Source organism: Engystomops pustulosus, chromosome 2, assembly GCF_040894005.1.
Source record: "Engystomops pustulosus chromosome 2, aEngPut4.maternal, whole genome shotgun sequence".
Classification (NCBI taxonomy): domain Eukaryota; kingdom Metazoa; phylum Chordata; class Amphibia; order Anura; family Leptodactylidae; genus Engystomops; species Engystomops pustulosus.
The window spans coordinates 176,163,636-176,185,643 of NC_092412.1; the positions used below are offsets into that span (position 1 = coordinate 176,163,636).

General features: G+C 41.1%; 1 protein-coding gene across 3 annotated transcripts in view; it reads right to left on the minus strand.

Annotated features, from left to right (window-relative positions):
• The window catches only part of SORT1 (sortilin 1), a 62,827-nt gene that overhangs the window by 6,369 nt on the left and 34,450 nt on the right, over positions 1–22,008 (minus strand). For 2 of the 3 annotated variants that reach the window (XM_072137372.1, XM_072137373.1), the window contains exons 5-17: positions 17,776–17,940; positions 13,258–13,331; positions 13,128–13,180; positions 12,903–13,039; positions 11,788–11,935; positions 10,688–10,843; positions 10,497–10,603; positions 8,439–8,541; positions 7,482–7,653; positions 3,983–4,173; positions 2,673–2,862; positions 2,436–2,552; positions 1,380–1,494 (exon numbers count right to left, since the gene is read on the minus strand). In XM_072137372.1, coding sequence (XP_071993473.1) covers positions 1,380–1,494; positions 2,436–2,552; positions 2,673–2,862; positions 3,983–4,173; positions 7,482–7,653; positions 8,439–8,541; positions 10,497–10,603; positions 10,688–10,843; positions 11,788–11,935; positions 12,903–13,039; positions 13,128–13,180; positions 13,258–13,331; positions 17,776–17,940 — 1,728 coding nt within the window. Of the gene's footprint in view, positions 1–1,379; positions 1,495–2,435; positions 2,553–2,672; positions 2,863–3,982; positions 4,174–7,481; positions 7,654–8,438; positions 8,542–10,496; positions 10,604–10,687; positions 10,844–11,787; positions 11,936–12,902; positions 13,040–13,127; positions 13,181–13,257; positions 13,332–17,775; positions 17,941–20,163; positions 20,185–22,008 lie in introns of those variants that run through there. The other variant, XM_072137374.1, reaches the window with a different exon arrangement.

Consider the following 22,008-nt stretch of genomic DNA (forward strand, 5'->3'; position numbering starts at 1 on the left):
AGTGCCTATGCTTTATCTGATGACATGCTCTCCCTCCTATACACATGTGTGATCAGCTACACAAGTACCTGACATGTTCTGCTATAACATGGCTGCCTGGAGATGTTATATCTCTCCTACACATATACACAGGCTGCAGGGGGTGTGGCCGCCAGCACCAGGAAGCATATGGATACATCATTATACAGGCTGTCCTTCAAGCACTGGGGGGGGCGTGGCTATGCCTCCCACTTATGAATAAGCTGTACAGCTGACTCATTGGACATCAATCAGGGCATTTGCATAAAGCTTTAGGAGCTGATTGCTTAAGTTTACAGGCATGTAGAAGGACAATTAAGGGATAGGGGCATTGCAGTTTATAAAAATATATTTAGTTTTGTGGGTTAATTTGCCTAATTTTTTCTCTTTAAGTATCAACATTTGTTTTGCATTGTTAACCATTATCATTTATTAATGATGTTACTTGCAAAACTTGTGTATTTAGGTAAAAACACATATGCATATTACAGTATTATTAAGTTCAACCTATAAATTCTAATTTTGATCCAAAGGAAGGCAAAAAAACCCCCAAAAAAACAACATACAAGGTTGATGCCAATTTGTCCAAGTTGGTGATTAATTCCTTCCTCATGGCAGTAACGCCCAGGATCAACATCAAACTAACAAAATGCTTTGTTCCTGTTTAAGAGAGGCCTGGATGCCTTTCCTAAGGGCAAGAATAACATATGCAATGGGAATGAAGTATATGCCTACACATTATTCTGCGGCAGAGAGTTACAAAGTCGCACAGTAAAGAATCTTTGTCTATGACAATGATAGAATCACCTCTCCTCTGGATGTAGAGGATGCCCCCTTGTCTTGGACACGGGCCTCCTAATGCAGTTTAAAACACAAATGCAAATGCCTCATGTCTGCATATCTATGCAGCCCCATAACCCAATTTATATACAACTAAGAAACATCTTTAGATCCCATTAAAAAAAAAAAATAAGCTGTTCATAATCAAACTATTTACAGTATATGGTATTACCTCCCACATTTCCCCAAGCAAGTTATAAGTGACAACAAAACCATGCATAGCATGGAACCTCATATTCCTTTACCAGATGCCAGCAGTGAAGGAATTACAGAAACTGTCTGTAAATGTGCTATGACCATGTAACTTTAATTTTTATTTAACTAAAAGTAAAACATTTTGCACTCCCCACCTCCTTCAAAAGTAGATGGGAAGGCCTCAGCATTCAGATGATGATATGCACTGTAATTATAATGGCCCATTAATATTAGTTACACTCTGGAAGCACCCACATGACTACAGAAGGCCATCATATCATTAAAATTTCTGTACTGTACTGAACAGAAGTTGTTATTGTAATTACCTGGGGTTTTGGAGAACTTTCAGAAAGGTCATTTGTACATTTTTTTTTCAGGTCCACTTCTTCTCGAACAGGATTAATTCCTCCAGTGCATTTATCTCCAGGAATCTTACGGTACCTGTCAGCAAGTAGCATAGTAATAATTATTGCTAGGTTTACATTATGATGCCTCCCTACTCGAAACAGGTTTTCTCCTACGCATATCCAGGCTGGCAGGCTGCACACATATAATAATGCTTCAAGAGAAGCCAGATCTGAATCATTTATCTGTTTGCAGAGTGAATGTTTGAAGTCCCATAGTGAGCCCACCAATCTTAAAGCATTGTATGATTGTGTGAGTTTCATCTTCAGCCCAGAGTGCTTCCTGGTCTGGTGAATGAGCCCTAAAGAAACTTATTTTTACTTACATTACTTTCCCATCTATTCTGCCTTGGGTGCATGAAGAAAAGAAAATGAGCAGCACCCATCAGATACTGATGATACTGCAGCGCCTGCCATGCATTACAAATAGTAGCAGTCATAGAAAATTATTATTACTAGATGACGTATAGTAAGATCTTTATTGTAAATCAAAAACAAATCATCAATTAATATCTTATCACTTCATTAGGGGATGATCACTTATAATTACAGTAAAAAAAATATGAAACTGCACTACTGAGAGGTTTCGGTCTATCTCTCTCAGTGATGTGGCTACCAAGACCCTCCCACATATTTTTGAATTGCATTTCTACATGGTGTGAAGGAGAGAAACACTTTTCTACTAGAATGTAATTTTATGACACCACATGTAAAGGTATGACACCACATACAGCTGGCTTAAATTGTGCAATGCAATGTGAGAACATGGGGTTTGGGAATTTTTTTTTGAAAAGACAGAATAAAAATATTGTCATCATACACTCTACAATAGGGCTACCAACAACTATAATACTCTATATAAAATATTTAAAGCACTTTGCACATTTTCTATGTACTGTACACAAATGTTTTACATTTTACTGCAAGTCTCCATTAAGTAAAGTAATCGTGGCAGCTGCTCTGCACAATAATACTAACCCATTTGTGTTAAGTTTCTCCTCTTCTCCATTTATGCACAGATCAAGCTCATGTCCCCGGAGTTCAGGCTGCTCCTCACATGTCGACTCATTTTCCTTACGAAAATATCCAAAGTCACTACAATAGAAAGCATAGTCATAATCATTCATCCATCATCATCATCATGTTTTTGATCTTCATCAGGCAAAAAACACAAAATGCCAGCATATGGAGATATTAGTGGATTGTTGACATTACCACATATAGTCATCCAAAGTGCATACACAGTTCACCGATTCCCGGCTCACTAGAAAATCCCTGCCATTCTGGCACATTGACAGTTTCCGAAGGCGTTGATAATGTTCTTTATAACCCAAGACACAACCATCAGATGTGGCTCCTGGGTCTGTAGAGTGTGCCAACCATGTGATATAATCCTTATCTTCACCTAAAAAAAAAAAGGCAAAAACACAAAACATATAACGAATGTAAAAATTCTTGGAAAGATAAGAATATTGTAAACAACAGGGGCTATGCCATGATCCCACTTACTTTACAAAGCACCTACACTAGCTTAAATATTTACAAATGGTTCATAATGGTTTCTTGAATAAAAATGCCATTTTTCTTGATGCTTCTTCAGCCTCTATTCTGAGCTACACAAGAACAAAACTGGCAGGGGCCTTGAGACGAATGCACAGCACAGAAAGAGGCAGGTTTACCACAGGTCCCACAATGCTTTGCAGGTGCATTTCTCTCATTGGTCCTCTAACAGCTCTACGTCACGGCTTTCAAAAGTCTCCTTCCACCGAGCGGTGTTCAAACAGTCCCTGCTCTTTCAGCGCGACTGAGGCATTTAACATGCCTTCCGGGGGTCTTTCCCCCACGATTTATTGTTGATCCTTGCTGATGGTCAGCCCCAAGCACAGGTAACCATTAGAAAACAAGACAAGGCATGACACTCAAGATATGATGCAAACCAGTAATTTTACTAGTAAACAACTCCAAAACGTAGTCATAGAAATGCGACCATGCCACAATTACCTGTAACACTTCAGTGACAGGACCTTAAAAGGGGTATTCCCACAAAGAAAAGTTTCTTAAATGTACTCAGGACAACAAAAAAAATAACACATTCTCTATTAACAAAAATACAGCATTTCTCAGATAATTCCAACCTATCAGTTCTGGTGTATACAATTTTGGTTGTCCCTGGTCTACGACCCTGGATCTTCTGACTAAGGGCACATTTACACGAACGAATGTCTGCCGTGCCGTAGTCGAGCGAACATTTATCCAGATCGATGGAGAGGAGGAAGGTTGACTCCTCCCCTCCATGTAGAGATACACAGTGCCATAACACGGGGAAAGATGAGACATGTCCAATCTCTCACCACTTCTTATCAAAAATGATGTAAATGTTATCGATCACAAATAAACCAGTTGCTGGAATGTTGTATCAAATAGGAACCCACAAAATATCAGTAAAATAGAACTTCCATAGATCAGTAGAGACATTTCTAAATTTCTGCTTGACCATTGACAATACACATATTATTTAGACTTACAGCTTTGGCTGAGAAGAGCAGCAAAGTCTATCGTATAGGACATCCATATGCGATGTAATAAGCCAGGCTCATAGCCCCAAACAGTCACATTTAGAGAACGGGCACCTGGCTCCGAGGCCAAACCAGTGAACATCAGAGGGTTTTTAGTGAAGTTATAGGAGAGCCAACATTGGCCTTCATCTGTTGAAAACCTGGAGGAATTAAACAGATTTGGTCATGCTATATGTTAAAATGTAGGCATTTGTGAACAAGGAAAAAAAAAGTTCCTTTGCAAATGCATGTGTAAGAAAGATAGATAAAGAGCAGTGGCTAAGCAATATGGTTTCTGGGGAATCTTACAGACATCGATTTTCATGATTGCTGAAAAACCCCAACAATAAGGAATCAATCCCTTACCATTTTAAAACGCTTTTAATATGTTGTTACTTTTCCTGAAATAATAGATTTTTTTTACAGGGCAAATTGTGTACTGCTTCAATGAATGCGAGTAAGTGATCTCAAGTGCAGAGTGTAGGAAGTTTGTCATCCACCTGTGGGATTTTTTTTTTTGAGCAGTATATTAAATGGAAATTCCAGCAAATAATTGATTGTTTGTGAACTGAAAAGTTTACTTCCTGTGGATAAACATAACTTCTGTATTTTTCTGTTGACAGATCTGGTTAACGGTTAATTTTTTGAGAAGAGTTCTTTTCAGTCGTATCATATTAAAGTTTTTTGAGCTCTTTTTAGAACATTTTGTGTGATGGTATTTCATGAAAAATGGTATATTATGGGAAGTTTTTCGTGTTTTTTTTTTTTTTTTTTTTTTTTTTACTTTGCTTGAACGAGCATTCATCCAATCGCTTGTTACACTTGTATTGCAGTGTAGTTTGCAAGTAATTGAGCATGCTGCGCAAGCTCAGTTACTTACAGCCGAGTCCTGCCAGGAGGAGGAACCCGATGTGAAGAGGAGCCGGAAGTCTTGGGTCACTCACCAGACCCAGAGGCTGTGACAGGAGCAGGGCCTGTTTCTAGGTGCTATGGATCCAGAGATATTCAGGTTTAAAGTGAGAATATTAGGTGCCATTTTTATATATAAAAATCACTCCCAACGGCAGTTCAACAGTTATTATCTCCATTTTCTTAAAACTTAGAAACACAAATTTAGATTCATATAAAAGAGGAGACTCTTCTTTCATAGGAAAAAAGAAGTAAGGTTCTACGTGTCACAGAGCCAGAGATACAGCCCCCTGAAATTAAACCACCCAAATCCAGATTCTTAGCCATCAGGCTGCAGGGAGCATTTGCTGGACACAGGAGCTGCTGCACCTCACAGATAATGCAAATATTCACTTTATATGTTACTACATTTTGAGAAGGGATAATATCAACTAATATTAATGTTTTTAACCATTCTCTATGCAAAACTATCTAAGAACACACTTTCTCTCTTATTCCCTTTGATTTTGTGATAGTTTTTTTGTTGTTGGGAAAATTGACTGATACAATGAACATTCAAACCCAGAACATGTCCATAAAGTTATATGTAACACCAAAAACACCCACATGTCCTGGAATAAAGTTTTTATTTCACACCATCCTCCATTATTACACCTATGTTATGATGTTTTCACTCTCATTCTTATGAAGCGCGGAGGGTTCTGTTATTGTGCAACTAATACAATGGCGCACATCTAAACATGACTTTATTATCTCAATAGCTTGGTTTATGGATATATAGTTATTTATTTGGGTGACCATTATGTAAGGAACATACAATGATGGATTTGTGTGAATTTTCTAGCTGAAAAGATGATATCCAGTTATTACAGTTTTAGTGATTATGTGGATTTATTTATTTATGTGAACATATGAATATGGGACATTTGTGAACTCTACACATGTCTATCTATTACATTTAGGAGATGTGAAGGTAAATAGTTTCTGTTTGGAGCACATTTTTTGCCATCAAAGTCAAATTTTAAGTATTTTTTTGTAAAATGTTTCATTTCGAATCAAAGTTGCATGAAGGCGCCTATGTCTATAAACTCTTTGATGCTATTTTGAAAATGGGGCAAGTGTCTGCTTTCAGAAAATATCGGTCCCTCTTCCCAATGGGCCTCACAAGTCTAATCAGCCTACCAGTAATTTTTTGGAGTGTGGGAGGAAACCGGAGGACCCGGAGGAAACCCACGCAGATGTTGACCAGCGCTGCAAGGCTGTAGTGCTAACCACTGAGCCACCGTGCTGCCCATCAATCTCCCTATCAGCTATCTATCTCCTATAAAATTCTCCTAAATTACAGTTTGTTTTACCATACTAAAGGGCGCCTCTTGCTGACCGTGACTGGTCATAAAATACTTTTATTTTGGGGCCCCACTTTTAGTTTTGCCCAGGGCCCCACTTTGTCTAGAACCGGCCCTGGACAAGAGGGATCCGATCCCCCGCTAAGCTCACCGGGGTGGGGCGGGAATTGGGATGTTTCCACAGGGACAAACTTACACGTCGTGGTCATGCTTGACCGCAGGCTGTAACGGGTTAAACACCCGGGATCTGAGTTTTCCCGGGTGTTCGTGTCGAGTCTGGGCTGTGATATCACAGCCCAACACCGGCACTTGCAGGACCCGATGTCCCAAAATCTTCTTCTGACACGCCGCCATGGAAAGGCATCAACAATTTTATCCCATGAATTCTTCTCCCATGTCACAACTTTTTGCAAATCTATGAATGCAAATATATGATGTGGGGGTAGCTGTAGCAAGGACTGCCGCTAGATCTTATTTTCATGGGAGGCCTTACATTTCTAAATGTGGAAAAAAAATAAAATAAATGAATAAAATTGTACTAGGTCTAATTTCCATGGAGGAAGGAGCAGTGGTGGTGAATGTTGTATTTTAGGGGAAACCGGGTATACATTACATGTAGCATTCCAGCTACTCATTAGAGCTGGACAACCTATAGATAAAAAGGATGTAACCTAAAGTGTCTCTACCATAATTTTTTTTTCCCCAGAAATAAATACATCTTGTCACATTGTACAACTATTATTTTGTCATTATTTGTAAGCACCAATTCATTTGCTATACTCCCCCATGTAATTTATCAGAGCACCAGTCTGATTTTTTTTTTCTCCTCATCCTGTGCCGATTATCTGCTTTGAAGCTCCTTCTGTACAAAGATATGGATACTGTATCTATGGTGTCAATGTGGAGGTGCTGAGGAAGATTTTTTACAAGTAGCTTTAGAACAGAAAACATGCCATAACATTGAAAAGTAAAACGTAAGCAAAACAATATAGGCATCATTCTGTTTGTTTTGAAAGGGGGAATCAGACACATCCTGTTTTGAAACAAATTTACGTAACTGAAAGTACACTTTTATTCCTAGTTTCTTCTGTGGACATCTAGGGGCCAACAATATAGAAGGTTACATGTATAGATTTAAAACATATTACAATAATCTCTTATGTACTTTCTAATTTACATATTGAATCAAAACAGTTAAAACCATTTGTTCTTACTTGATGGTGTTGACAGGCATATCATAGCTTTGTTGTATTGCCACAATAAGTCCTCCAGAATCCAAAATTGCATAATGGTGAGGACCATCCAGCACCCGGGTCCACGAATAACCACCATCATCTGAGAGGTACACACTCGGTCTAGCGACAGACACAGCATCTCCGACACTGCCTGTGACAAGGTAATAAAAGGGATTTTAAAACCCAAAGCAAAACATTTAGGGTATACCTTACCTATCCAATAATCTTACTCAATACAGTGCAGTGTATTTAAGGAGCTATAGCAATTCTGGATACTACTGAAGGCATATATATTTTATGTACAGCAGATTTCCACTCTATAGGTCCTCTTTCTAAGGGTATGTTCACATAACTTTTGAAACAGATTTTCCCAACAGAAATCATTAAAGGGGTCTTCGCATCTGGGCATTCACTTTTAATTAAATTAATTTGCCATTTGTAAACATTTCTTCAATTGGATGTTAATTAAAAAAAAAAAAATTTCCTGTGCGAAGATAATTTCTCATAAAATGTAGTCATTTATGCTTCCTCGGATAAGACCACCTCACATTTTGGCAGTGCAGTGTTTTTTTTTCTCATGGAGGCGGATCATGAAAGTCAATAGAAGTGTAAAGGTCCGCAAAAAAACAAAAACTGTTGACAGGGTTTTTTTTGTTTTTTTTTTTAAACTAATGAGGCAGCGAAATCAGGTGTTGTGTTTTGTAACCAATGTTAAACCTTCATTTTTTTTTTTGCGGATGCAGAAACAGAGACCACATGCAATGGACATGCAACACACATGCCAATGTGAATCTGCCCTAGGTTTGAAGGGGGGAGGGGTGTTATATTCTCAATTCAATTGACTCTTTATTAAGCTTTCTTATAGTCACTTGTACTATCAATTTATGCAAAGTTTGTTGAAAGGCTAAATTATTTGTTTTTGTAAAAGGTACTTACCGTGAGCAATAACTATCCCTATAGCATTTGGCTCAGACATTGGTGGTAGTGGGACTGCAAGATTCTGTGACATGCTGTACTGGGCATGTATATGCAAACTACACTGTGGCACAGACAAAAAAAAATTAATTTAAATAAAAGGAAATTGCAGCCAAGTGTCATTACCAAGCACAGTTATTCCTGACATCTAACATAAAAGCAAGCATCAATTAGCATTAATGTAATAGTGGGTGCAGTTCACAAAAACATTAACTACAACACATCATGAACGTGGCATGTAAAGGGCTTTTTCCTGCTTTGCCCTATGATTAGAAACCCTTGTGCAACTTTTAGGGGATCCCAGGTAAGGCCTCTTATTCCATGTGTGTATGTCACATATATCCTGCTTCTGGCTTTTGCCACTGTATGTGCGCTATTAAAACTACGTCAAAGTTTTATTTGGGTTATTAGATCTATGAACAGAGGAGAAGGGATGGGCCGAGAAGGAGAGACATGGACACAGGGAAGTGCTGCATCAGAAAACAAATGTTTTTCAGATTTCAAGCATTTCTGCAGTAAAATTCTAGCAGGTTTTAACAGTGCAGTAAGCAGGGCCACATCTGTCATAAAACACTACGCCTCAGGCGGCAAATGGCAGAGCCCTAAGGGTGGCAGCCGTGGTGGAGGTAGAGAAGGCAGAAGTAGTCTCCGTAGCAGAAGTTCAGTTGCGTTAGGTTGCCTTAATAGGAATGTGTTGTGAGCTTCCTGCAGGCATCAGTGCTGTCTGACTAGGCTCCTACCTGCCCATTGCCCTGCTCCATTCTGCTTCCTGGATTGCTGATGATGAGGTGTCTTGGGACAGCAATACGTTTAGATGAGGATGGGCAACATCCCCAAAAGCTCAGCATCCTTCAGCTGTCGGAGACGATCAGAGAAGAGGTGGGGGAGGTGAAACTGCTTGGAGACTGAGCAGCATGTGGAAAGCCGGAAGCTATGATCCTGTGTGTGCTTTCTCTGCTGTCAGAAGTGCTACCAAGTCCTGAACCCGACCATTGCTGCAAGTACTGGATGTCTGTAAAGTGAAGACCTCCCTGACAGACCATAGGAGAGAAGGTAAGTATATGTATAATTGTGTTACATATACTTACTGCATTACTGTTGGTTTATAAGTGCATGCTAGTGCACAAACATTTCCATGCTAGAATACATGATTGTATACAGTTGTGTTCCCTATGTGTATATTTCAATGATTCAAAATGCATATGAGAGTTTACTCCTAAATTGGATTTCTGACATACATTTAATATAAAAACACAGCTACAAATAAAGGGTTTGTCCAGTCACAACAAGTTACTCCCTATCCACAGAATAAGGGATAACTTGCCAACACTGGGACCACCAAGGACGGTACATTACAAAGTTTCATATAGTAAGCTAATCAAAACAGTATCCCTCATGTATGTAGAAAACCACCAAATACAACAATAAATTGAACTTTACATAACCAGCAATAATTCTGTAAAAAAGGGCAAAATTGCAGGGCTTTTTTAACTATTAAAATGCTCAACACCATGAGGAAAAAAAAAAAAAAAAGAGTGCATTTACTAAGGTGCTTACACCAGTTTTCTGTCAGACTTTGAATGTTATTTTCAGTGCAAACTGCTTGCACATATATTTAAGAAGTGACTGTGCCACATAAGTGTCGCACAGGACACTTTTGTGTCGCGGCTACACAGAATTGCAGTCCGGGAGAATTGTGTTGCACGCTCCTTGTTAAAGGTGCACCAAAAAAAAAAAAAAAAAAGGTGATGCACTCTGTCGGGACAGTGCAGGGAGCGCCAGATTAATGAAGAAAGTGCGCCAAAAATCCCAAACCTGTCGCACCCTGCACACTTCAAAGGTAACTACACATAATGCAGTTTTGCCCACATTTACTAAAATACTGCAGAGTCTTTTTAGTCAATTGAGTCCGTCATGATCAATCCAGCATTTGAGGAATCCGCTCCCATCAGGGCTGTAATTTTCTGGCTTCTACAATAGGAACAGAATAAAGGAAATCCTAACTAAATCAGAACCTACCTTTGCCTTATCTTTAGCCGTTGAGTCACAGTCTGCATTTTCAGGCTTATTGAGGCGGCTCCATTCCCCTCCTTGATCAAACGTGGTAACAGAATAGATGGAGTTGTCTAGAAAAGTCAATTATGGAATCCATTATACTTATACACAAAAAACATTGACCGGCAAACATGTAAACTTGATAGACTTCGAACCTTCAGAGAGCACACTGGTAATATAAACACCACGCAGGGATGTTACATTAGTGAAATCTGTCTCGCCTCCCGTCTTTGTGTACAGATGTCTCTCCAGAGATTTAGAATAAACAATACCTCGATCGTCAGATGTGTAAATGGTTCCACATCCCGTGTCTACAGAAGATTATTAAAAAAAAAAAAAGATAAATTATAGCTTTTATTCTAAACAACTGTATAAAATTATCCATTAAGGTTGTACACTATTAATGAGCCTTTGTTGTCACAGTACAGGCAGTCCCAGGGTTATGTACAAGATAGGTTCTATAGGTTTGTTCTCAAGTCGAGTTTGTATGTAAGTCGGAACTGTATACTTTATTATTGTAACCCCAGGCAAACTTTTTTTTGGTCTCTGTGACAATTGGATTTTAAAAATGTTGGGTTGTCATAAGAACCAGGATTAACAATAAATCTTCATTACAGACACCATTGATAACTGCTATAGCTGTTTATTGTAGCCTAGAACAACCAAAGTACAGTAAATTACCAACATCCAGAGGTCCGTTTGTAACTAGGGGTCGTATGTAAATCAGGTGTTCTTAATTAGGGGACCGCCTGTATATGAAAACTAAAGTGCTATATCATCTTTATGGACAGTGACAACATTTTTCTACTTTTGCTTCTGTCCATTACCTCAATGAATTGTGAATAAAATAATTCAGATGCAGTTGAAGTTCAGCATTTCAGCTTTCATTCAGTGGATTGAACAAAATGACTGCATAAAAATGTGAGGAATAAAGAATTTTTTTTAAACACAATCCCTTCATTTCAGGGGCTCAAAAGTAATTGGATAAATTAAATTGTAAATAAAATGTTAGTCTGTTTGTGGGTCAGAAGTTTTGTCTTTAAAGGTAATCAACCACATGGATTTAGTAGTTTTTAACCCAAGCGTACGTACACGACGGCTGGTGCCAGGAGTTTCGACAGCACAAAGCTGGTGGGTAGCAAGCCCTGGAGATCTGTGTACTCAAACCATTATGTTGGCTACCCAACACTCACTGCATTTTGCAAAGTTACAGCGACTTTAACAGTTTTGATCATACAAAGCTGCATATACCCACCTCCTTCATCATCCACATGTATAAACACCATGTCATCACTGGCTGCCAATACAGAGTAAAACTGCTCATGTGTAACAGACGGGAGCTGAGCAACGTTCCATGTGTCTCCTTGGTCCCGAGATACATGGATTCTTCTCTTAACTCTGTCCTACAATATCATTAAACACATTGAAAACAAAATGTTATAATTCCCTTTCATAAATGCAGTGCCCTTAAATAATACAATCGTAACAACAATAAAGAGGAGTCTACCAGCAGTTTTGACCATACAAAGCTGCAGACTGTTAGGTAGCAGCCCATTAGAGTTATGTACTTTATATATTCGAGAATAAGCCGACCAGAGGAAAAGCAGTCTTTAGTAAAAGCCAAGGTACCCAATTTTACTACCAAAAACTGTGAAAACCTATTGACTGAGTATAGGAAGAGGGTGGGAAATGCATTGGTGACAGCCCCTTGTAATATCTAGCCAGCCAGGCCCATCCATGCACACTATGACATAACCGCATCTTAGCGTGCACCAGCCGGAAGAGCACATGGAAGCGCCTGTGCAAGATTATACAGCAGAGAGAAGAAAGAAGAGGAGCAGCGGGGAGTCACACGGAGCATCAGGGAGCCATGCCGAGCATCGGGAGTGCCAGGTGGAAGGTATTAAGTTTTTTTTTTTTTATAGACTTCCGTTTAAGCCAGGGTGGGGTTTTTCAGCACATTTTTTTGTGCTGAAAAACTCTGCTTACACAAGACTATATACGGAAACCATACATTTGTGTATGTTGTTATTAGAAGGAGAATAGATTAAAATGCATTCATATCCCAGCATTGTATATTTATTTACCGCATTCCTATGCAAGATCTCTTTCATGAGCAAAGCAAAGCCCAGCCCCTTCCCTATGCTATGAATAAGAGCAGTAGCAGGCATCCTGTTAGATATTACAGCAGAGGGAGGAGCTGTGGAGAAATTTAAATGACTAAATTCCAGCTCCTGAAATAAAAGTAATTTTTTCAAAGTCCTGCTGCTACTAGCACAAAGAAAGGTATCAATCAAAATGAATAGACAAATATAATTCACAGTAATTTCATTTACTGGTGACTAATGCATATGTTTGCAGCAATCTTACCTCTTCCATCACAGATGCCAGTAGAAATTGACCCCATAAGCCAAAAGAATGGACATGTTCCTTTAGCACCTTGAATGTTTTACCAAAATCTGATGTCCTTTTCATGGTTAATGAGGAGGCCAATCCAGACCAGTCCGCTTTAATTGGTCAAACACAGTTACAAAAGCAAAATATCAGATGATACAAGCAAATAACAAAAAGCCACTCCCATTGAACCCTACTTACAACACGTTTCATTAGACGTTGTTGCTGTGAGTAAAATCATGTTCCTGGGTCCCCTAAAACAAAATCACAGCAGTTTAACAAGCATTTCTAAAAGCAAAGGACAATTGTTGCCTCTTTGTAATCGGTTTACCATTTGGATGAACACACAGATTTATGTATCATCGTCCACGTTTCTCCAAAGTCTTTGGAAATCCACAGTTCGTACTGCGTGAATAAGAAGCAAAGTTAGTTTTATTGCCAAGGTTATTCTTGAGTAATACCTGTTGCACTCTAACAGAAATAGGTACTAGATGTAGAAATTTTACATGAAAATGTTCATTAACAACCACACCTGCGGCAGTGTCAAAATGTGATTTTATTGGGACATTCTTAATAGGAATGGGATCTGTGCATCGGTTCTTATGAAGTCAGAGCTAATGTAGAAATCCTGACAATTCACTTCAAAGCTTTAGTTACACTCACGTGTGGTTGATGACCAGCATGAAAATGTTTGCATTCTGGTTTGGGGGATCTCTAAGGGAGATGGAGTAAACCCGAGAACAAGGATGTGGAGGAAGGAACATTTTATCATGTTATCATCCAGGGCGTTTTCACAATGTACCGGGTGTCATCTTTCAGAAAGCATATGTGTAGTATTTGTTGTTTTTCTTTAAAGGAAATCTACCATTTGTTTTTATGCATTGGGAACCAAACATACCCTGAGAATGCTGTAGCTATACTTATGCAGAAACATATCTTGTTTAATCCATTATCCAAATGGTTTTGCTCAAAAACAACAATAAAATGCAGGACCTTTGGAAAGCTGGGTGCACACTGGCTGCAGTGTTTCATGGAGTTTCCTGAACTGTCTGGACAGGACTAATCAACCTGAGCTAGATGACTCAATCACTGCACCATCCCCTAGCTCAGGGGTAGGGAACCTATGGCTCGGGAGCCAGATATGGCTCTTTTGTTGGCTGCATCTGGCTCTCAGACAGATCTTTAATAAATAGTGATGGCTGCTGTGTGTCTTAGACTGATCACTATAGCCCCGGTACCCCTGAGGACGCCACGTGTAGTGGCGAAACATGTTCGGGGGGGCTGTTTTGTACTTTTTAGATTCCGCAGTGTGTTAAGCGCCTCGCAATCTAGCGACTGCATAAGTTATATGCTTGTATGTGATGGAATGATTGGAGATTAAGCATCAGGGCAAGATATAGGAATTTTACTCCCCCTTCCCCTCTGCCCCTTAGCTGGTTGAGGCTATGTAATAGGAGTAGTGTTGGGCTTTGAATGTGCCGTACCATAGCTTACATATTGGAGGTTTGAGAGTCACACTGGAGTGAGACTACCCAGCTGAGAAACAAACTGAGGACCCGGATGGTTCATATATAGACCTCTACCTAGACCCTATTGCCATTTGCCCTATATGCTCCATCCGCTGAGCACGACTGTTTGTTAGTTTTAAATTTCACGTATAGTCAAATGATCTCTGATCCATCCCTTTACTTTTTAAGATAATTAGTAATAAAAGTTAAATTTTATGTGACAAATGGGTGGTATTGTCCCCATAGGACAAACCTTTTTCTCTGCAGGGAGTAAGTGAATATTCTTTTTTTTTGCTGTGACTGCCTATCTACTTAGGGGTATGTGCTGTGGCTACCTATCTCCTGGGAAGCATGTGCTGTGGCTACCTATTTACAGGGAGTATGTGCTGTAGCTACCTGTCTACTGGGAGGCATGTGGTGGGTGTCAGGATTTGGTGTAGTGAACCCCCTGGACCACTGCAGATGATGATGATGATGATGTAAGCAGACACCTGGGACCGGACTCTAAGTGGCAACCAGTCTTCACCAGAGCCCGCCGCAAAGCAGGATGGTCTTGGTGCAGCGTGGTACCACCGTCGTTCCACAGGTGCGACTTATCCACGGTGGCAGCCAAAGTCGAGGTACAGGATCACTAGGCAGTCTCATGGTCAGGGACAGGTAGACGGTCAAGGTCAGCGAAGGAGCAGAATAAGGAACAGGTCCAGGGTCACAACGGGAGGTCAACACTTGGGAATGCTGAGAGCTGCCGGTCTTCATAGGAACCGGGGACGTAAGCAGCGAGAAGCAGCAGCGCACTGGCTCATCAAATCTGCGAGTGCCAGCGCGGGAGCAGGAACGTAGAGAGGTGAGGGAGCTTGGAAAGGGGCACCGCCACGGATAGGGGCACTGGTGTGCCTGCGATCCAATGCGTAGATCGCAGGGGCACCCGTGACGCTGGGACTACCCATCTACTGGGGGGCATGTGCATATGGTACGGCTCTTACAGAATAACATTTTAAAATATGTGGCTTCATGGCTCTCTCAGCCAAAAAGGTTCCGGACCCCTGCCCTAGCTGCTGTGTATAAGTACTTCTGCCTGTCAGGGACAACACAGTGAATACAGCATTCTCTGAAGAAGTGCAAAATTAGGGTAAGAGGAGAAGTCCCAGAATAGCCACAGGAGTGACAGAGCCTCATCATAATTGTATCGTTTTTTTTAACAAAACCACTCAGTTCAGGGATTAAACAAGATAGATTTCTGCATCAGTGTAGCTACGACAGTCTCAAGGCAAGTTTAGTTCAGAATGCATAAAAGCAAATGGTAGGTTTCCTTTAAAAGGAGAGAAATAAAAAAAACCATTGCTCCTGCAAGCCTCTGCCCTTGTACCCCATGAATCTGCGCTAGCTGCTTTACCCAATTCTGACCAAACAAGGTGGGACTACGCACAGCCATCACACTACTACTCCACATGTAAATCCCACTTAATTCCTTTTGTGCATCGCCTCCCCTACCCTACACCTAGACCAATCTTAGCCATATACTCTCTTTACCTAGACATTTGAGCTGAATGTGAGATGCAATATGTGAAGGCATAGGAGCAGGAATTTGACAAAGGCAATTTCATGCAAAGCCCAAGAAACTAATATTAAAATCTTATCTAGGAGGTACTGCGTCACTGCAAGATTACACACCATCTACCCAACCTGCCTTTCCGAGTGCTGAAAGTGAAGGCTGCTGGTACCACACTGATCAGGACCTTGACTGGTCATGCCCTCGCCAATGATCCCATGGTTTTACTACTTTCTCTACTCTCGGATCCCCTTCATCACTGACCTCTTCAGGGAGCTGCTACACCTTCAGACAATAGTGAAACTCAACAAAGATGGGAACCGTCCTGGTGAGAACAACCTTGTGATGTTAGGACCTTGAATTGACTTCAAACAGTCCCCAGCCTACGCTACTTTTGACTAAAGGTGGTGATGTGCTGTCCACTTATATCCGCTCAGAGCTCATCTTTCCCCGTTTGATATCCCCCTTCCATTGAGCTTGTTGCCCATTACCAACCTTCTACCCTTTACCTGGTATGATTTGTGTGTTTTTTATGTTGAGGTTACCGATGGTAAACCCATCTTCTCTACAACACATGCTTACCCCGTCTAGGTGCCAGTTCTTTTAGCCGTATCAGAGTACATTTAAATTACTTTGTGTAGACCGTAACTCAAGACATGGACTGCTCTGTTCTCTCTCAATCGTCGCGACCGAGCACTTGGGCTACGCTGTAAACCCTGGACTTTCGCTACTGATTTTGTACTGTGTAATGTACAATTGTGCTTTCTTTCTACAATCTTGAATAAAGAATATAGAAATCAGGGGCCACTGGAAAGACATTTCATAAGAAATAAAAGGAGCTGCTGATCTGTCAGAAACTGGCATAATGCAGTTAAAATCATATGAGGCATAATGATTAATTACTATGGAATTCTTATAGGTTATGTTATGTTAAGTCGTTTGTTCTGGGGGACATTTTTTTTCCATCACTCTTATTATCATGTGATCCTTTCCCCTGCCTACCTCCTGTAAGGCTACATTCACACACATACAGCCGATATACGTCCCCAATACACTTCTATGGGATCACGGTACTGTACAGCTCCCTAGCCCTATCTTTTCCCGTGTTACGGCGCCGTGCGCCATATGTTCCTATGGAGAGGGGCGGGGGTGAGCGGCGCTCACCACCGCCTCCTCCTCCTCCCGCGCGCTGCCGTGTGCCCGCCGTGCTACGGTGCGGCGGGCAACGGCAGTGTGCATGTAGCTTTAGATAGGATACACCCTATCAACATGTGAATAACATACTCCAATGACTGAATAACTATAGTGGATGTTACTAAAATTATCTATTTTCCCTAATTCTTCCCTTTTCTGTCCCCCCTCTAGCAAAAGTAGAAAATAGATAAACCATTTAAAAAAAATTAGCCCCAGGCTAATTTACATATTTTAATAAACATCTTTTTTTGCAACACTGGAGTAGCAGGATTCAGTGGAAAGATGTCCCATCATCCCCTAGAGGTAACAATCACCCTTATTAGGACAGTCTATAGGTTTTTTCTTAAGTTGAAGTTGCATGTAAGTTGGAACTGGTATATTTTGTAAATGTAACTCCAGACAATTTTTTTTTGTCCCCATCACAGTTGGATTTTAAAAATTTGCATTGACAAGGCAACAAGAATTAACAATAAAGCTTCACTGCAGACACCTTGCAGTTGATAATTGCAGCTTCTTTTTTAATTTGGGTGTTCTTAAGTCGGGGACTGCCTTTATATTTTTAATCTACATATTTTGCATAGAAAACAAAATAACTCACATGAATGCTGATGAGCATCAGGCAGTACGGATTGTCAGGATTGTATGATATAGGCCTCAAAGGGTGAAAGGGTAAATCTGTCTGCACAAAAGTCTTTGCAAAATCAGATGATCTAAAAATACGACCTCCAGTGCTCCCTCCTGACACATCTGCTACCAGAACAACCTAGGAAAAATGTAAAAGAAAACAATCAAACGATCTACAGTTGAAACTATAACTCAATAATTCCTAACTCCAATAATGATTAGAAGAACCCAGGTAACCAGGGCCGGCTCCAGGTTTCAGTGGGCCCCTGGGCGAAAGAGCCTCAGTGGGCCCCTAAGCAGTGAAATGTGGTGGCATTAAAAACGCGGAATTTTAATATACAAATATTGATATACAACACCCCTACATCCCCCACGGCTCCATTAATTAAGTATATACAGCAACCAGGCTCCATTAATTACGTATATACAGCCCCTGGTCCATTAATTACGTATATACAGCCCCTGGTCCATTAATTACGTATATACAGCCCCCTGGTCCATTAATTACGTATATACAGCCCCCCCCAGGGTCCATTAGTATACAGCACCCCAGGCTTCATTAATTAAGTATATAAAGCCCTCCAGGCTCCATTAATTAATATACACCCCCCAAGCTCCATTAATTAATATACACCCCGCAGGCTCCATTAATTGATTAATATACACCCCCGGGCTCCATTAATCAATGAGTATATATACCCCCCAGGTTCAATTCATTAATATATACCCCCCGGGCTCCATTAATTAATATATACCCCCCCCCCAGGGTCCATTGAGTAATATATACCCCCTTGAGGCTTCATTAATTAATATATATACCCCCTTGAGGCTTCATTAATTAATATATACCCCCCAGGGTCCATGAATTAATATATAACCCCCCCCCCCAGGGTCCCTTAATTAATATATACATCTTTGAGGCTTCATTAATTAATATATACCCCCAGAGTCCATTAATTAATATATACCCCCCCCAGGGTCCATTAATTAATATATAACCCCCCCCCCCCCCCGCAGGGTCCATTAATTAATATATACCCCCCAGGGTCCATTCATTAATATATAACCCCCCCTCCCCAGGGTTCCTTAATTAATATATACCCCCCTCCCCGGGTTCCTTAATTAATATATACCCCCCCCCCCCCCCGGGTCCATTAATTAATATATACCCCCCCCCCGGGTCCATTAATTAATATATACCCCCCCCCCCCGGGTCCATTAATTAATATATACCCCCCCCAGGGTCCATTAATTAATATATACCCCCTTGAGGCTTCATTAATTAATATATACCCACAGGGTCCATAAATTAATATATACCCACAGGGTCCATAAATTAATATATACCCCCCAGGCTCCATTTATTAATATACCCCCCCCCCACAGGGTCCATTAATTAATATATACCCCCTTGAGGCTTCATTAATTAATATATACCCCAGGGTCCATTAATTAATATATAACCCCCCCAGGGTCCATTAATTAATATATACCCCCTTGAGGCTTCATTAATTAATATATACCCCAGGGTCCATTAATTAATATATAACCCCCCCAGGGTCCATTAATTAATATATACCCCCTTGAGGCTTCATTAATTAATATATACCCCAGGGTCCATTAATTAATATATAACCCCCACAGGGTCCATTAATTAATATATACCTCCTTGAGGCTTCATTAATTAATATATACTCCCAGGGTCCATTAATTAATATATAACCCCCCCAGGGTCCATTAATTAATATATACCTCCTTGAGGCTTCATTAATTAATATATACTCCCAGGGTACATTAAATTAATATATACCCTCCCCCAGGGTCCATTAATTAATATATAACCCCCCCCCCAGGGTCCATTAATTAATATATACCCCCCTTCCCAGCCTCCATTAATTAATTAAATACACATTATTAGTGGCCAGAAAAAAAAAAAATAAACGCCAACTTACCTCAAGGGCTGCATGCGATTTCTTCTTCATCTCTTCTGGGGCTCGCCGCTCTTCTGCTACATGTTCAGCACAGCGACTACTGTGCAGCAGCAGGCACGCTGGCGGCGTGAAGTCATCACGTCCAGCGTCCTGCACAGCAATAGGCGCTGTGCAGCAGAAATACATTGGTGACGCCGATGCACCTATGTTCTGTGACTGCCCGCTTGCGGGGCCGCCCCCTGTCAGCCGCGCCGCCAGTGTGAATGAAGCGCTTCTCACGCTTCTCTCAATTACATCGGCAACAAGCATGCCGATGTAATTGAGTATGCTTGAATTGGCAGTGTGTGGTGTGGGCCCCTCTGAGACCTCTGGGGCCCCGGCACTTGCCCGGGTAAGCCGGGTGCTGGCGTCGGCCATGCAGGTGACTTCACCTGCATCTCACACAATGTGGTCTATCCATTTGTGTGTTCCAGATGTTCTTCTGGAGGTCTCTATGTTGGTGAAACGGCAACAACTGAGAACAAGTATGAACACTCAAAACAGGGATGAATGTCTCAGGTGGGTATATGTCATTTTACAACTCTTAAAAGGGTATTCCAGGAATCGGTATATTTCATATACAAATGCGTCCTTCAAATATAAGCTAATATGTAATTGGTTATAATTTAAAATGTTACTCCCCTTATGCTGATGAAATGCACTGTAATGGAGAATTAAAATGCTGCTGGCCCTTTAATCAGTCCGTTGATTTCCTCAGCGAGGAGCAGACAAAGGACAGAAGATGGCTGCTGGTCACATGTCCACATCACATATCCTGCTTGCCTGGGCAGGTCATGTGATCATCACTAGGTTTGGATGTAGTCTGTTGGTTGCAGTGCATCCAGTATGGCCAGAAGTCATCTCTGTGAGGTATTGTGCATTGATGGCAGTTACACATTACTATGGTAACAGAACAAGACAGTCTGTTACATCATCACTCGGAGCAGAGCATAAAAAGGAAGGAGTTACTGAGAACTAAAGGATCATGGGACTTGTTTCCAGTGGTGGCAATCTTGGTGATAACTTCACCTACTTTACAGAGGCCATAAAATTTAGTGACCCAAATTTAAACCACTTGTGCTCCAGTTTGTGACTAATGACATGGAGCTTGGTTATATTAATTTATTTATAGCAATATGGGTTTTGGTACCAGAAGTTTATATTCCCGGAATACCCCTTTAAGGAATCTGCTGCTCAAACCTGGTCTGGTAAAAGCCAAGGACCACATCTCAATCAAGGGACAATAAAATCGTTTCACTCTGTAAGTGCTTCAATATTTACGGCTATTAGTGTGTAGTGAGAGAGACTTTTGCATGGTAGTAGTAGCAGAATCCGTAAGACCCTAACTTCGAGACTTTCGGGGCGGCGCCCGATGGTGGTGCACGGCTAGTGCGTGCGCTCGAAATTCCCTTCTTCCGACACCAGGGAAGAGAATGCCGGGAGCCGATGTTCTGAGGCGTTGTTGGTGTGGGGCTACTTTGTAGTGGTATGCGGAGGATGGAAAACGTTCAGCGTACCCTGCGATAGAGGACTATATTGAGCAGCTGTAACGTGGTGGTTCTGGATCCTGACGGGATCAGCGCTGCAGAGAAGATTGTGGAGCGCTGATCAGCTGTTTGCTTTTGCCGGCCGGCTTGTGATGAAAGCAGTACGCGGGAGACGCTAGGGCAGCGGCACATGGTTCAGCTGCTTTGTTGCTGACCCTGTAAGCTGGGAGCCCTTGGGGGAGAGGAGCACTGCAAGGGTCGCAGGAAGACCCCCTAAACGGGGCTTGGATGGAAGGAGAGCATAGGGGGATGTTAGAGGAGGAGAAGCTCGAGGATGCGCCGAAGGAGGTCAGATAAGCTACGCGTGACCTGCGATAGCTCGGGTGGCAGTCGAGCCGGGCTCTATAGTGTGGAAGTAGCATGAATCGGGATGTCCCCAATGGCAAGCAGCAAGTATCAGCTTAAGAAGAACAGCTGCAGGAGGAATTTAAAAGCCCACCACACAGATCTTGGAACAGGTCGTATGATTCTATAGTATTTATTGCCTGTAATTTTTATTGTAACAAACTTAAAGACTTCCACTTGCATTAGTGTTTTGTTTTTTGCTTTTTTTTTTTTTTTCCCTCTCCCTTCTTCCTTCTCCTTCACCCATCTGCAAGGTATGAAGATATGCTGGGTTCATTAACCGACTTTCTAACAACAGTATACAGCCTATTAGGGGGACATTGAAAGAAGTAACCATTCTAACAA